The sequence below is a fragment of the Halyomorpha halys genome, unplaced genomic scaffold, assembly GCF_000696795.3.
Source record: "Halyomorpha halys isolate HHAL.00 unplaced genomic scaffold, Hhal_1.1 Scaffold58.1, whole genome shotgun sequence".
Classification (NCBI taxonomy): domain Eukaryota; kingdom Metazoa; phylum Arthropoda; class Insecta; order Hemiptera; family Pentatomidae; genus Halyomorpha; species Halyomorpha halys.
Window position 1 is genome coordinate 3,149,193 of NW_027110919.1, and position 16,671 is coordinate 3,165,863.

The 16,671-nt window shown below is 31.4% G+C and overlaps 1 protein-coding gene across 1 annotated transcript; it reads right to left on the reverse strand.

The window, feature by feature from the left end:
- Positions 1-607: 607 nt before the first annotated feature.
- LOC106692448 (uncharacterized) lies at positions 608-14,309 on the reverse strand. Its single transcript, XM_014438404.2, has 10 exons — positions 14,240-14,309; positions 11,692-11,865; positions 11,483-11,601; positions 11,236-11,406; positions 9,721-9,925; positions 9,153-9,274; positions 8,746-8,879; positions 8,410-8,554; positions 7,332-7,479; positions 608-5,006 (listed from the first exon to the last, which is right to left on the reverse strand). Exons 2-10 carry the CDS (start codon positions 11,862-11,864, stop codon positions 608-610), a joined length of 5,616 nt encoding a protein of 1,871 aa, XP_014293890.1. The 5' UTR covers position 11,865; positions 14,240-14,309.
- Positions 14,310-16,671: the final 2,362 nt, after the last annotated feature.

Here is a 16,671-nt window from a genome sequence, read left to right on the forward strand (position 1 = left end):
CCGAACTTTGTTCAAGGTCCAGCTTAGTAGGATGCTGGCTTCTATGGTTCGGGAACCACTTATGTAGACAGAAACCATTCAAAATCTTGTTATAAGATTACTGTATGAAAAAATAAATAAATAAATAACTTGCTTTAAATTTAGTAGATATGGTTATATCAATTTTAGAGTTGATTTTATCTAGTCATTCTTATATACTCACTGCAACAATGATAGTACATTACTCTATCAAGGGTTAATTAGAAATAAATACATTTTAATAGAAATAAATTTTATTCAGTTTAAATTGTATACTAGTGCATAAAAACTGTATGATGTGAACTATACAATATTTTATTTAGAATACATTAGATTTTAAAAGATGATATTGAGTATTTGTAATTAATTGTAATGTATTTTTTAATTCATTATATAATTATTAGCAATAAAATTTATTTAAATATTTTGTTAATTTTTAAAATAGTAATAAATAATAATAAATAACACACACATATAAATAACATCAAATAATAATATAAATAAATTACTAAACTAAAAATAATTTATAGCCTCACTAACATTTGAAATCTGTTTGCATTTAACATGCAAGAAAAATGTTTTAACTATCTTATTTTCTAGAGGAACTGGAACACCATTCAGCTAGGCTTTGTAACATCTCAAGCACTGATTTGAACTTATCATGCATTAAAGACCAGAAATAAAATTTAGGGGAATCTTTTTCATGTGAATGTTCTGGTATAATTGGATGCACATGTGAATCCAATGGATGCACAAGTGAATCCACTGGATGGACTAGTGAATCCACTGGGTGTACTAGAGAATCCACTGGGTGAAGAAGTGAATCCACTGGATGAACAAGTGAATCCACTGGATGGATAAGTGAATCCACTGGATGTACAAGTGAATCAACTGGGTGGACAAGTGGATCCACTGGATGCACAAGTGAAGCTGGATGAGGAGGTTGTAAAAAATGTCTTTGTTCCATACCATTTGTAACCTTCAGATCATTCCAGATTGGAGGACCATGGAATACATTTTGTCTGGAGTGTAAATAGTCTGTTGGTAGATTGTTTGTCGGTAAGAATTCTGGGTATCCTTTTAAAATCTTATTTACACCCATGTCATTTTGTTTGGGAATTGCCATGTCATTAGAATGAGCATAATCAATACTGTTTAAATGATGATCAGCTTCAATTGGAATTTCATTGAGGTAATCATATGGTCCATCAAGATTTGTATTTCTTTCAAATGGAGGTATTTGTTCTATGCTCCTTTTCTTCAGATCTGTTTCTTGTTTTGTGTCTCTTTTTGACAATCTTCTGCTATGTACATTATTATCAGCAATGGATCTTCTTCTTCTGTGATTTTTAATAGGGGTGGATAGAACTACAATCGGAATATAATTTGGCTGATTATTGGATTTTATATAACTGTCTTTTGGTAATGAGTAAGTCTCAAAAGAAGTTTCTGAAATTTTCGGGTTATGACTGTCTTTCACGATCAGATGTGGATCATATTGTTTTACATAACATTTTTGACAAGCATTTTCACCAGGTGAATCTATAATTTGCCTGTTTGGAATGTTATTAGCTTTAGATACAGAAGGTTCTTCATTCATTGATAACACTCCAAAAAATTTTGCAGGTATAATTTTATCATCATATACGAGGGCCTGTGGAGTTTTAGGATCAATAGGAAATAATATATGGTTGTTTTCAGAATTTCTGCGAGGAGCTGAGATGACTTGCTGGGCTAGATAAGATTTTTCATAGTCATCCAGAATTGGTAATCCATATGAATCGGTTCTCCTTTTATATGTCTTCTGATCTAAATAATCACAGTCTTCCTCATCTGAGATATCACTTTCAGGAAAATATGAAAGGCGCCTTGGTCTTGATAATATGTTATGATCATGATTCACTAAAGGGTATGCGAAAAATTTCTTCTTGAATTCTTTATCTTGATTTAGGTAATTTCTCATTTCTTCTTCCCGGCGCTGAAGAGCTGCTTTTAAACCTTCCTCTCTCACTTGGGCTCTAAAATGTTCTCTGATTTCTGCCATCTGTTTTTTTAATAAGAGTAACCTTTCTTTTCTTTCTTTCTCTAGATCAGCTTTAGATTTTTCGGTTTTTTCAACTACTCCAGGTTTATTGTTACTGACTTCTTGTGCAGAAATTAATTTTTCCAAGAGCTTATAACGAGCAACATTTTCCCCCTCTCTTTCTCCAATATCTTGAGAATTTTTTTCAGAATTTACATCAAGTGGAGAATAATCTGCTTTTTCCTCGGTGATCTGAGACATTTTTAAGGGAAAAGATTCAATTTGTGGTAACTCAGTGCCTTCTGTATCAGATATATACATATTTTTTTCTAATGGTTGTAATTCACCCTCAGGAGACATTAATAATACTGGCATAGCAATTTCTTCAGTTGGATATGTTCCATCGGTTTTAGGAACAGCTCTTTTTTCATGAGAATCATTGGAAATGGTCTCTAGCTCTTGAATATCTTTCTTTATATTTTCTAAAGTAATTTGATTTTGCAAGCTTGACAGTAAATTTTGTCGATTATTTATTAAAGAAAGTGGTGTTTTACCATAACTTCGTTCTACAATATTTTCTAAAGGCACATCTGCAAAAGATACAACCTCTGTGGCAGTAGGGGGTTTCACTGTATTCTCTGGTGTCTGTGATGAACTTGGTTTAAAAGTATCTTCCTTTGAAAGATCTTTTCCATCTTTGTCAATCATGGAAAGATCCAAAATATTCTTCTTATCAATACTGTCAGGATTGATAACATCTGGAATGTCTCCTTCATCCATATTTATTTTTAGGCCATTCAGATTTTTAATTTTGGTTTCTTCTTCATTTTCTTCTTGTAACTGTTCTTCAGGTTCCATAACTATGGGTATGTTTTCTTTTAAACTTTCAGGCATTTCTTCACCTAATGGAATTGCTCTTTGTACTACTTTGACTATTTCTGGATTGTAGGAAGGAAGTGGAGGACCATCTTCAAGACCTTGATATTCACTTGTCATTGGCAGATTTTGAGATGAAGGTTTAGATTCTTCAGAAGAACTCTGCTGTGGGATGTATACTAATGCTTTAGGGTTATCAAGAGAACTTTTTGGTTTAGCTAATAATAATTCATCACCTTCTATATAATCTTCTTTTTTATTTTTTTTCTCACCTCCATTAGTTTCATAAAACTCGTCTGATACTATCCCATTTGCAGATGAAAAATTTTCTTTTTCTGTATTGTCTACTCTAGATATTGCCTTTTCCTGTTCATCTTCCCCATTCAAGAATTGACTGTCAAGTTTATTATTGAATGTTGTGGGGCTAACTTCATCATTTATCTCACTACTTTGTGATTTCTTATCATCATAATCTGTCTCGGCTTTTGTTTGTTCGTGTCCTCCATCCTGTTCATCTGCCACATTTGGATTAACTGCTGGTTCCACTGAATTGATTGGCATTAGTATAATATTATTTTCTGGTTCTTCTACATTGTCCAAATTCCTACCTGTCATTTCTGGTATGTTGTTTAAAATGTAATTAGTCCCTGTTTCTTTAGTTTCACTACTTGATTCTGTATGCTGAGAGAACGGAGATTCACCCAACTTTAATTTTCCATCATTCAACTCACCTGTTCCACCAAGTGTTTCCTGGTTTGAAGCTAAAAGGTCTGAAGGAATATTTTCTCGATCAGTATACTTTTCATCCAATTCTGCTTGGATTCCTTCTTGAGATCTACTATTGACTTTGGAGGAGTGCTCGTTCACATCCAGCTGCTTTGAAATATGCTCTTGGTAAGCTTCTTTACCTTGGAAAGGTTCAGAGGTAATAACGGGTTCTATTTTTTTATCATTCGCATCATTTGATTCCTGATAATTGTTTTCGCCAAAATTTTTTATATCCATTGGGGCTCTGTGATTAGTTCTTAATGTTTCTACTTTATAATTATAAATTTCTTTATCTCTTTCAATCGTAGGATTTGCTATACTCTGTTCATTGTATGGATCAAAAGATTCATCATTACTAATGAGAATATCATTTAATGGTGTGGCATCTTTTGAATATTCTGTTTTTTCAACTGATGGTGCTCCATTTGTGTTTCTGTTGTCTGTTTCATCTTTTTGAAAATGTTCAATACCTAAATTCTTGAAAGTTACTTTTACTCTTTTTAAAGTATTGAATATTTCTGGAGGCATGCTTGATATTTTTATTTCTTTCTCAGATTTTTCTTTATGTGATTTTTTGTAAACCGTAGAAGCATAGTTATTAAGATGTTTGACAAGATCCTCTTGACTAGCTATGTTATGATTATGGCTAACTGTTGATGCATCTGAATTGACTGAAGATTGTTCATGTAAGGATCTCTTTTTCCTTTTCTGATCATTAGAAGATTCAGAATCAGCTGACGAAATTGATGAAGCTAAATCAGCTGGTATAATTTCAGTCAGATTATCAGAACCAGTAATTGCAGCAGTAAGAGTTGAATATTTATCTTCATTATTTCCACCACTTGCATTTTCATCTGATTGTTGATAAACTTTAGAGCTACCCATAGTTTCCGTTAGTTTACTCAGCCAACTATTGTCATTAAAAGTTATGTATTTTACCTGAACATCCGGTTCTGAATCCTCTTGAAATTGACTAGTCTTATTATCTGAAATGGGAAAATTTTGCAATCCAGTACTTTTTGCGAACTTTACATAAACATTTTGTGGATCTTCTTCCTCACTTTTTAAGTCATTTGAAGGTTTCTCTAAAACATCAGCCACTACATGAATCAGTTTTTTTGACAGAGACTGTACATCTGGACTTAAATAAGGACTTGTGGATGTACACATTCTCGATTTTATGTCTGGTAAAACTATAAAAAAAATTGACCTCGGGGGCACATTTATTCCATATTTAATTGTCCTTTTAATTTTAGGAGAAATAATAGGAAGATCACCTGTTGGGGATGAAGTCAACAACTGTCCGTTCAAAAATGTTTTCCTTTAAAAAAAAAAAAATATTAAGATGTTATTACTGTTGAAAACATATAAATTACACATGCATATACGTATGTATCTATTATTAGAGGGAAATATATTTGAACAGGAAGAGGGGTTTATGTATTTAGGTTTTATGATAAGTATAAAAAAAGAAAATTGATGAAGAAATAATAGAGAGGTTAAAGGCGGGAAATGTTTGTTATTTTTCAATTTCAAAACTGCTACCTTCTGTTCAGAAACTTAAAAGATAGAATTTACAAAACTATTATCCTTCCTATGGATGCGAAACGTGTCCTCTTACAATACAAAGGAAGAACATATCCTTAAGGTTTTTGAAAATAAAATATTCGGACTGAAAAAGGATGGGTTTGCCAAGAATTTACAAGGCTTGAAAACGATTGCCCTCTAAGAACTTGGTTGTGGGTAGCACTCTATTCCCTGGAAGGAAGATCCACAAGGGTACTTGGCACTCCGCGGATGGTACAACAGTGAATCAGATGTGAATAGACCACATCCTCATCAGCAGGAGGCATAGATCCAATCTGATGAGCTGCAGGACTTAACGTGGTGCGAACATCGATACCGATCACTTCCTTGTGGTGGCCAAGATCAGGGCAAGGAGAACCATTGTCCGGAAGACCCTGGGAAAGAAAATGGAAAAGGTTGCAGTAGTCAAACTTAAAGACCCTGAGTTAATATCAAGCTATCATCAGCAGCTTAATGAGAGGCTTGAACCCTCCAGAGCAACAGAAGGCCCAGTACAAGAGCAATGGAACTTTATTTAGGAATTTAGGCAGTGGTTATGAAGGAAAAGAATTGGGCCTACATACACATGATTCAGAAGAGTCACACAAGGCTAGCTTCAGAGGAGTACAAAAACAAAAGAAGGTTGGAGAAAAGGGTCCATCAGAGCATTGCGTCAACTACCACGGGATAACCCTTCCAGTGTGCCTATAAGGTTTTTTCCAGCGTTCTTTACATGAAGCTAGGTCCATTTGCTGAAAGGGAAGTAGGAAGATACCAGGCAGGATTCAGGGGAGGAAGATCGACAGTCGACCAGATTCTGGAATATAAACCTCTGGAACGATCATTGACAGACAGGTACAGGTGCTGGGATTTGCCGATGACTTGGAGCTGGTGGTGAGATCCTTTCAGGCGCTGATGAAGGCATTTCTGAGGCTAGCTGAAGCAGCAAAAGCAATGGGCCGAGACTTAAGAAGCACTTGAGGAGTTAAGCTGTCACTTGCTGCACCAGCTCTACAAGTAACCAATCTGGCCAGTCCTCACTTACAGATCAGAAGCTGGGGAGGCTGCGCTGGATTGACCATGTCGTCAGGATTCCAGTGGATGAGATCCCGAGGAGGTTGCTGGACTGTAGGCTGGATCGGACCAAAGGAAGAGGCAGACAAGGCTCAGATGGGAGGATGCCGTTATCAGGGATTCTAGGGAACTTCTGAGCATCCGCAACTGGAGAGCAGCCGTGCAAGACCGAGCTACAAGGCGAAGGCTCATTGAGGAGGCCAAGGTCTAAATTGGGCTGTAGCGCCACAGATAGATAGATAGATAGACAACAAACGGATCACTAAAATATTAATTAACACTGAACCAGTGGACAAACGTCCATTGGGTAGACCAAAGGATAGGTGGAAGGATTGTGTCAAGACTGATATGGTAGATGGGTGTCACTGAACAGATGTATGTAGAGAGTGATTGGTGGTATCAGCAACGAACCTTCAGCTTTGCTAAGCCTTTATTATTATTATGTAACTATAATGAGAAATGATGAATATTGTTATTATTTGATAAAATGTAATGATATTTAATTTGATGTTAATTTTTATAGGAAGTGAGCATTGAAAGAGGCATCTAATGAAGTTATGATATTCATTGTAAAATATGTGGTCTGTATTGAGTTCCAACTGTTTGATTAATCCCTTGACTAATGTTAACGCAGAAGAAGGATTAATTTCCTTCTTCTCCTTAAAGTTTTCAGGCTCCTTCCTAAGTTGCCGACTGATATAGATTTTATTTATAGCATTAAAATTTTCTTATCAATTTGATGGTACAAAAATTACCCATAAAATTGAATTATATCAATAATTGCCTACATTTAACAAATATGTATAAAAGCAACTTTTAAATTAAAAACAACCTAATTAGTGAATAGTGGTCACATAAAAGTCTCTAGCAGCTAGAAATTGTTGGAAATAAAATTAAATAGTTATAGAAACAAAAAGTAGTGCTTAAAAAGAGGAAATTTTTTTCTAAAGAGAAACACATGCATAATGTAATGAGAGAATACCTAATATTAGATTTTAATACTCACTCAGTTTTTCCATTTAGATCTTCCTCAAAGGTAAGAAAGTAGATATGTGCTTTTTCGTCCTTCATACTTGCTTTTAACGTAAGTTTGACAGTTTCAGGAGACTCGTTAACACCGAATACTGTCACTGATCCTTTATCGTAATTGAAACCTAAGATAGAAATTAATTGTTTTTACTCTCAAGTTTAAAGATTTATCACCTTAGAATTATTTGAACATGCCCAGTATATTGTGGGAAGTTGTTTATTGATGATAGTAGTTAAATAAAAAATTATGCTTAAGAAAAAAATACTGAAAATCATTACACTATGGTTTATATAAAAAATTGTTTAAAAATGGTGTATATAAAAGAAATTAAAAATTATTCTAATCAATATTTTTTTTCCTGATTTACTATAATGATTCTAAAAAAACTTTTTCTATTTCCTTTATCTTCAAAAATATGGGCTTATAGAACATCTCTTTGGCCAGCTTTAAAATTTTGGATGATAATGTCAAGTTCTAAAGATAATGCTGGGTTGAAATATGCTTTTGGTGGCTAATCTTAAAAAATATCGGTCCATTAATTTGGATGAAAAGCTATACTGGCAGATTTTTTAAATTTGATTTTTGGATTCTATGTGTCTTGGAAAGTAAAACCTCAAATTTGAAGATTGGGAATAAAAATTTCTTTTTATTTTTTTTTTATTGATTACAAAGGTTAATTGTTGAGAATAATAAACAAAAAACAATACAAAATAATCAATTGTCTTAAATTACTTAAAATAATAATATTACAGTTAAGATTTGAATTTAAAAATAAAAAACTTTGAATCCATTAAAAAAAGAAAAATAAATATCAAGTTAACTTCATGGGTCTTGTTTTTGAATCATAAGCTTTAAAACTTTTCTGATTTAAACTAATTAATATGTCATAAAATAAAAATTTAATTAAATTTGGATTTCCCTGACACGGGTTGTAAATCATTTTTCTGTAATAGATTGTTTTACAAAGGATTATTCGATTCTTTTTAACAACTAGTGTAGAAATTTCACCAGTCTATGTATCAGACAAAATATGATGTTTATATTGAAAACATACCTGTGTCTAGTATGGATCTTTCTTGAGAGATGGACTGTGAGCAATGTGAAAACACAACGATTTCTGATTTGTTTCCTGAAGTAACCTTTGCATCAAGCACTCCTCGGCCAACAAGATTTTTATAAAGTAGTGCTAACCAATAATCCTAAAAATGAAAAAAAAACTGTTTTTATTAGCTTCCAAAATTTATATAAATGCAGTTTTTTGTATAGAGTGAAATCTATAATAGACTTTAAAGAAATGTTTGTTTTCTGATTAATATACCTTTTTCCCTATGAAAACAAAGTTGTCATGTTAATAACTTCATTAAGATTAATGCTACAGGTGTTTACTTACAGGAGTTGGATTTTTGAGTGATTCTGGTCCCACTTGCCTGAAAACCATTTGGCAACCGATTTGCGCAGCTGTCCCAAGATATTTTGCTAAAGTTATAGCATCTTCTACTGAACCGTGACTTGGATATTTTTCAGCTGAAAAAAAAAATACATTCATTACTTCTTTTTTTTTTTTAATCATAACTGTGTTATTGTATTAACACTATTTTAAAAGTATTTTGTAATTTTTAAAAATTTATTTGCTATTTTTTCAGTGTTTACATTTAAACCAATTAGTGAAGTTTTAGATATTCTATAGGCTTAATAGATAAATAGGTGAAATATTAATACGGAAAAAATAACAAATGGTTACACAGAACATTATCTGTTGCGAGATAACCAATACATTATTATTATTTTTTCATTTACCTATCCATATTGGCTTCTTTGGTATCATTCTTCCATAACGTATTTCTCTACTCCAAATATGACTTTCCATATTGAATAAGACGTTTGCAATCTTTTGTTCTGGATTTTCATTATCAAATGGCCTTTAACATATAGATACTTAATATTCATATATTATATTTAGAAAAACTTCAAATAAAACCTTCTATATTATATTAGATTTGTCATTACTTGGAACCCCAATGCACATGAATAAATATAACTAAATACAATTTGAAAAATGTATATTATTTCAAAATAATGTCAAATAAAACATTTTAACTCAATGCTAATTAGAAAATTTATACAACCTAATTTATTTTAGAATATTTTAACTTAATAATTTTATTTAGAACTTATAAATGTCACTTGGACTGTGTTTCTTGAGGTAAAATTATAAATTGTTTCAAATCATACTGAAAGTTTGAAATAATTCATTTCCAAGAACTTGTTTTTAAAATATAATTTGATTGATACTGAAGGATTATTTTCTTTTTTTCTGACTGAACTTTACACTTGTGAATTTAAGAATGATAGAATCACTATTTACATTTGTACCAAAATTGCGCCAAGTACTGGACCAGCTTGTACCAACATATCCTTTATGAAACCTGATTCCTTTAGAGTGTAAACATCTGGAAGATCTGGTCCAAAGAGTGGAGTTGTGGAATAGCGTTGAAAACCATCAAGAATCTTTCTTAATCTGATAATGTCTCGTCCAACCTCACCACCAGTTGCTAGATGCCCCTGTGTATCTGTCACAAATAAAGTGTTTCTAAATGTTTAAAATCATTTTGGTGTATATTGAAACTATTAAAATGCGATTTGTTTTTTTCTAAACTAAATTTTTCCTTAAATTCCTAGATTGTACCTTAAGGAGATTAGGGATGCATTTATCGCTAGCTCCACTAAAATGGACCTATTTTACTTTGAAATCATCCATGATTGTTAACTCATTCAGAAAAGTACAAAGACACATAATGTGTAGGTTTTTTTTTATGGAATGGACAAGGTACGAAAAATGGATTTCAGGTTGGGGGCATAAAATATTAAAACTCTGATCAGTGACCTTGATAACACAAACAATAATGATATCTGTACAGAAGTAACTGGAGTTAACATCAATAAATTTATTACAAACATAAGAGGAAAACCATTCTCTTCATGGCTAGCTGATAACCATTTATTTCATGGAATAGAACAGAAATATGAAATTTAAGATTAGACTCATAAGACTTAGGTATTTGACCTGGATCTGAACAATAGAGATGGAAAGTCTAGTTAAAAATGCCTATCTGTTTTAAATACAGAAAAATTAACTCAAGATGTCCACTTTATTATATTTAAGTTGGTTTAAATTTTACCTTTCAAAAACTGATAAAAAAAGTTGTATCATCAGATTATGAATTGGACAGGCAAGTGACAGATTGACTACAGTTGATATTAAGCAAGACTTAAGAATTAATGAGTACTGTGAAGTGTGTGCAATACTGTGTAGTATTGCCTCAGAAGTGAAAAAAAAAATGACTTTGTAGATTACAATCCAGAAGGAAGTTCTGGAAACAAAATAAATTAAGGAGTTTGTACGTATATGCCAAATTGATATGAACTGATACCCCATAAAACTTATGCAGGCAATCAGAGACCCACTATTCTCCATCCTCAGAAGAGAACTAGGAGAGGGATCTAATAAAGAACCGAATAAATAAAAATATTTATTGTCAGCATTAGTCTTCATGTGTACATTATATCATAACATTTCATTGCTATCCTAAATCATATTGCTAAAACACCTGAAATAAAAAAAAAAAGAAAGGTACAAAGAAGGCTGGTTACAATGGCGACACCTTTTTGTTGAAAGGCACAAAGAGGTATCCCTCATCATTACTATCGTAAAGAATTTAGTTTAGGTAGTGTCACAAGCTGAAGAAATTAAGACTATTATGAAAGTAATCTTGATATCTCTGGATATATAGGTACAGAAATTATTATTTTTTCTTTACCTTTGGGAGTTACTTAATTAAATGTTTTTATTTTATTTAATTATAAACCTGTTTGATATTACCGTATCCCAGCTGCCAAGCTACATTGTACCCATGCTTATCTGAGTAAGAAATAAGCTGCAGTGCATCTCGTGAATCCCAAACACCTTGCACCCTGTGGGTTGGATTTAGGCTGACTATCAGGTCGAGACCAGCGTCTTCAACAAAGTTGTTAACTCCATTCCATTGATCCTCTGCTCAACATTAACTGTTAGAGATATTAAAACTGATTAATATATGTACATATAGTTGATTTATCCTATTACAAACCTGTTATTGTATTATTATCCACAAAGAGTTCTTTTCCGAATTTCAAATAGTTTGTTGCTTTTCCTCCAAGCCTTACAAAACTAGGATACAGTCCACGGGCCATTTTTAGAGCTTTTTGCCTAATGAGAAAATCACATTTTTGTTATTTAATCAGTATAGGAACAAATTAAACATTTGAATTAAATTTTCATGTGTTTTTTTGTACTCACTCTAAAGTTCCAGCGAGAAATAGTGATGTTGGATCGATCGACATACTCAAGAATCTGTCAGGAACATAATGAATTAATCTCTTTGTATTTATCTGTGCAACAACTTCCTTATTTTCAACTGCATTTATAAGTGTATGACATGTTAGGAATAGCAATAACCATTGCCAATTCATTCTGGAAAAATAAAATATAAGATTAGTGTGAATTAAATTTTTGCAGATTTATGTGATAGATAAATTTTATTTTTTGAACTTGTAGAAAAGTGGACTAGTTTTTCAATTTAACTTTAGTACATTATGTAGCATTCGAGTGAACAGTTTCTGAAAATTTACATACATAATTGTCTCACTATGATCTATACCATATCTTCTATCCCTGAAATTTCAGGGGTAAGATATGAAATGGTAAAACACTTTAAAGTAATGGCACAACCCATGCTTGTGATAAGTATTTCAATGTTTTAAAAACTTTTTTTTTTTTTACAATTTTTATAGTTTTAAAAATATTTAATATCAATTAAAAAGTGTTTAATCTGTTGGCAGTAGTACACACAAAATGGATAATACCTCATTAATCAGAACTTATATTTCCTGAAATGCAAAGTATAGTGGATAGGAAGCAACATTGGAAAATATATTTGGTCGTGTTTATAGAGTTTGCTCCTTAGCAAAAAAAAAATTATTATTTACAGAAATGTTAATAAAACATTATTTAGCCATTGATCTAGAAGGGGTTGCTATAAAATTGTGATGAGATAAAACTTAAGTATTTAAAAAATATATAAAAATTAATATTACTATTTTTTTTTTTTTAAAGTAGAGAAAATAACAAATTTTTATAGTAATATGTAGGTAATGACCTCTTAAATAAAGAATTATTTTTAGTTAAAAGGGGGAAAGAGGGAAGAGAATTTAGATAATAAAATAAAACCATAAAAAATAAAATTACATATGCTTTCTTAATCATCATTTTAATCTAATTTAGTTCCATGATGGCTAGGATGTGTTGAAAAACTTTAATCCCAACCATTATCCAAATCATACAGACAGCAAGTTTTTCGATAAAATCGACTGGCTGGAAGTGCCATTTTTTAAATTTTCTCGAAAACGGCTCGACAGATTTTAATCAAACAAGGTATGTTGGTTTGGTATCTCTGCTGTTGAATGGTCTTTAATATCAGTTCAAATCTTCATTGAAATAGTCTGGCATGGCTTAAATTCCAATTTTTCAAAAAACTTCCTCTAAGTTCATTTAATTTGATTCATTTGAATTAAATAAACAGCTCACATTTTTTTCAGTAATAAATATTGGATTTCTAAAAAAGCATTAAAGATTTTGATAAATAACTAAATGAGTAGAAAAGGAAAAGTAGAAACAGGAGTTCATATCGGAAAAAGTCAATACTTTCTTGCGATGGCATAATACAAAATGAGTTTCGTTATCTTTAGTTAAACTGCTGTATTCTTTGCAGGAACAAAGTTTATATTTATTCCCTTCTCTAGAAACACGCACAACTACTATATTATGTATAATAATTTCTGAAATAGAAAAACCTTCAAACTTCAACCATCCCTTAATTATATGATATCTAAAATACGAATTTTTATAGAAACAGAAAAATGAAAATCTTCATTTTCCCTTATTATAAGACAAAATAGTAATAACTTCTAGACGAGTGCACCAATCTACGCAAAACTTGGGGACGTGAGTAGGGTGGTAAGTGAGAGTCGTAAGATGCCAGCACTGCACTAGACTTTTAGGTTCAGGATTATTAATAATTTATAAAAATGCTTTTTCGACCGATTGAAATACTCCTTCAACCTGCTTATAAATGATCAATCTTTCATCCACATGCGTTTGACTCAGGTTGTCTCTCTAGCTTGATCATGAATTGATTTTATATGTTGATTATGTTATTTTTTATTTTATTAATGACATATATATTTAATATTTGATAGATTTTGTTCATTTATTTGTTTTTGTAATGTAATTATTTATTTGGTATTTTAGGTGATAAAATAAAAATAAAATAATACAATAATACTTATAGGGTGACTTAATATATTAATAACCAGTTATTAGAACTAATTTACTAGATAAAAAAATATTAAATAATTAAAATTCATTCGGATTGTAATCACGATAGTGAAATAAAATAATATTTAAGAAGGGTTAAGAGAAAAAGCAAAATGAGTAGTTAAATAAATGTGAAGTCTTAAGTAAAAAATAGATATAGCAAGTCTTATTATTTGTTTAAAAAATATACAAAATTTTGATAGATAGTTCCTCTGGCTGACTATTGACGAGGTTGAGTTGAGAATTATACCGATAACAATACTTTTTACAGTGAGCCCAGTTGATATTCTTTTCTTTTACATACAATATGCAATAAATCCTCCTATATATTCTATTCAAAGTACAACATCTTATATTTAGTTTTTCTATTTTAAACTGAATAAAATTCTCTCATTACGAACTCCTGTTATTCTTTTTTAGTCCGCGAATTTCCTTCCGTTTCCAAAGTCTTATTAAATTTAAAGGGACTTACCTCTAATTGTTTTCTTTATTTTTTCTAAACCAGCGTTGGTCTTTGCCTATATCTGTTCATTACAAAATATTACAAGAAACTAACGCAAGGCTGAAAAATTTTATTGTTGACAGATGAATGAATTGACGAGCTAGCGGTTTTCGCGAAATATCACCACTCAGCATAACAATGACAGCAAGGACTGTAAACCGCCTATGGTTTCCTATTGATGTAACTCTATTTAGGTCATTTCCATTCTACTATTAAATACCTATATGACCTTTTACTATAGTACGTGAACGTATATACGGACATTTACTTCTGCGTATACATAGACAGACACAGTTGTCATTTTTCTCTTTTTTTTAGTTTGATACTTAAAAGAAATGGCGATTTACATGAAACTTTTTAAGGTGATAATAGGTCGACAAATATTTGAAATGTACCAATGTGCCCTCAGAGCCGAGTGAAAAATATTTTATATATTTTTATTTTAAAGTTATATCAATTTGTGAAAATTAATAAAAAAGATATTACAAAACCCAAAAGGCGCTTCCAGTATAATAGTTCAAACATTTTTGCCAAGAAAAAGCTTAATATAAATTTTCATAGAAATAAAAAATTGTTTAATTGTTTTTGAGATTTTTTCCTCTTAAGTTAATTCCCTTCCTATGTTGGATATCAGCTCCTCTGTGTTTTATCCAAATTCAATGTTACTTCAATCAAAGGAAAGCTGAATTTCTGCATCTCGAACCCAATTTATTATAGAATTTATGCCTTATTGAAGAAGAAAAATTAGTTTAAAACAAATAAAAACATCTCAAACGTTTAGTTTCGGTTCTAATTTTCCTACGTTGGTCTGGTTTATGGCATTTCGTGTAGTTTGGTGAAGTCGTTTTGAAGTTATTGATTTTTTTTATTTCTAAAAAAATTTAAGGCAAAAATGTAATAAATTTGAACAAAAATATATTTCTGTTATAGCCATAAAAAATCGAATTTTAAGGTTTCAGGCAAAAACGAATATTAAAAATAAAAAACAAAAAGAGGCTTCGAGTAAAGCAACAAATTGTTTAGGGAAAAGGAAGTTAGATTCCCTTTATAACTCTTCACAGTTCGAATTGAGTGAGTTTACTTCTGTCCTATCTTCCATGCACCATCTATTATCGTTTTGCGTTCTACCGTCATTAAGGATTTTTACACTCCTATAATTTGTTTTCATTGTAGAATTTATTTTTGGAAATATATACATTTATTTAGCTATGTATTCTTTTATTTACCACTCTTCCAATAACATTTTTTACATGTTCGAAAGATTCCTACCACAAAAAATTAATGTATTAGCTGATTGTCTACATAGATTCAGTGGCATATGTGGGTGACGACAGTGTGTCGAGTCGCAATGGTTAAAAACAGGTATATAAACTTTATATGGCTAAATATTACATTTTATACATAGTACTATGCTAAGAAAAGAATATATATATATATAAATGGTTTTCCAGGAGCGTCCCCGCGGTCAAAGTGTTAACGAAACAGTTAAATCACATTTCATATATTTTCTAACAAAATTTCGGGAGAATACGACCTTTAGTGAGAGGATCTGCAGTTCAGGGTTTTTTTTTCAGTGGTCTAAATATTATAATATGGAATAAATTGAAGTAGAATTATTGTTAAATTTCAAGAAAACTGTGAGGTTTTTTCACTCCTAACAAAGCATGATGTATTTTCTTTAGGAAACTACATTGTAAAGCTGTCTGGTACACCGATGATTTTACTATCCCACATTTTGTAAAAAATAATTGTGAAAGACAGGGGGGGATCTATATTTTCTCAACAACTTTAACTATATTCAACCTAATTACCGGAGGCCTAGTGAGGGCTTCCTGAAGTTAGCCCTTTTCCTAATCATTTTTGGAAAACAAACTTCACTAAAGACCGCTTTTAAGTAATTTTGGGCATAACAACCTCTTTTAATAACGTTTACCACAATATGCTCAGTTTGAAGTAGGTTCTGAAATCATGAATTTCTCAAATTTTCAAGAAATCAAATTAGGGAAGGGGTGACACTCTCCCCTACTTCTCCTGTAAAGAAGTCTCTTCCGCCATGCTCTAAAATAAATTTGACCTATTGTACATCAAATCTCATTATGGCCAAAATTTTATTTTTATATCGTTGCATTGACTGAGAAAGAAGGTGGAAGAGTTAAAAGAACTGGAGATAGAAGTGGATGGTGGAACCATAGTGGTGCCCCTACGTCCTGCCTAAGGGATTCCAGGATTTAATTATTCCATATTTACATTAAGGTATTACAAATGATAGTATGGCCCATTTTTTAACCATTAATAATCCTTTTGTCTATTTTTTTCTTCAAGTTAATTGTCTTTCTTCATCATATCCAACCTCTTCTTGATGTGTTTTCCAGAGGTGTACAATTAGATGCGATCCCTCTCAT

Coding starts and splice junctions, on each gene's coding strand:
- LOC106692448 (XM_014438404.2), bottom strand. CDS start 11,864: ATGAATTGGCAATGGTTATTGCTATTCCTAACATGTCATACACTTATA. Junction 11,602..11,691: donor TTTCTCGCTGGAACTTTAGA/GTGAGTACAAAA, acceptor TTTTCTCATTAG/GCAAAAAGCTCTAAAAATGG. Junction 8,880..9,152: donor AAAGAAGCCAATATGGATAG/GTAAATGAAAAA, acceptor TTTTTTTTTCAG/CTGAAAAATATCCAAGTCAC.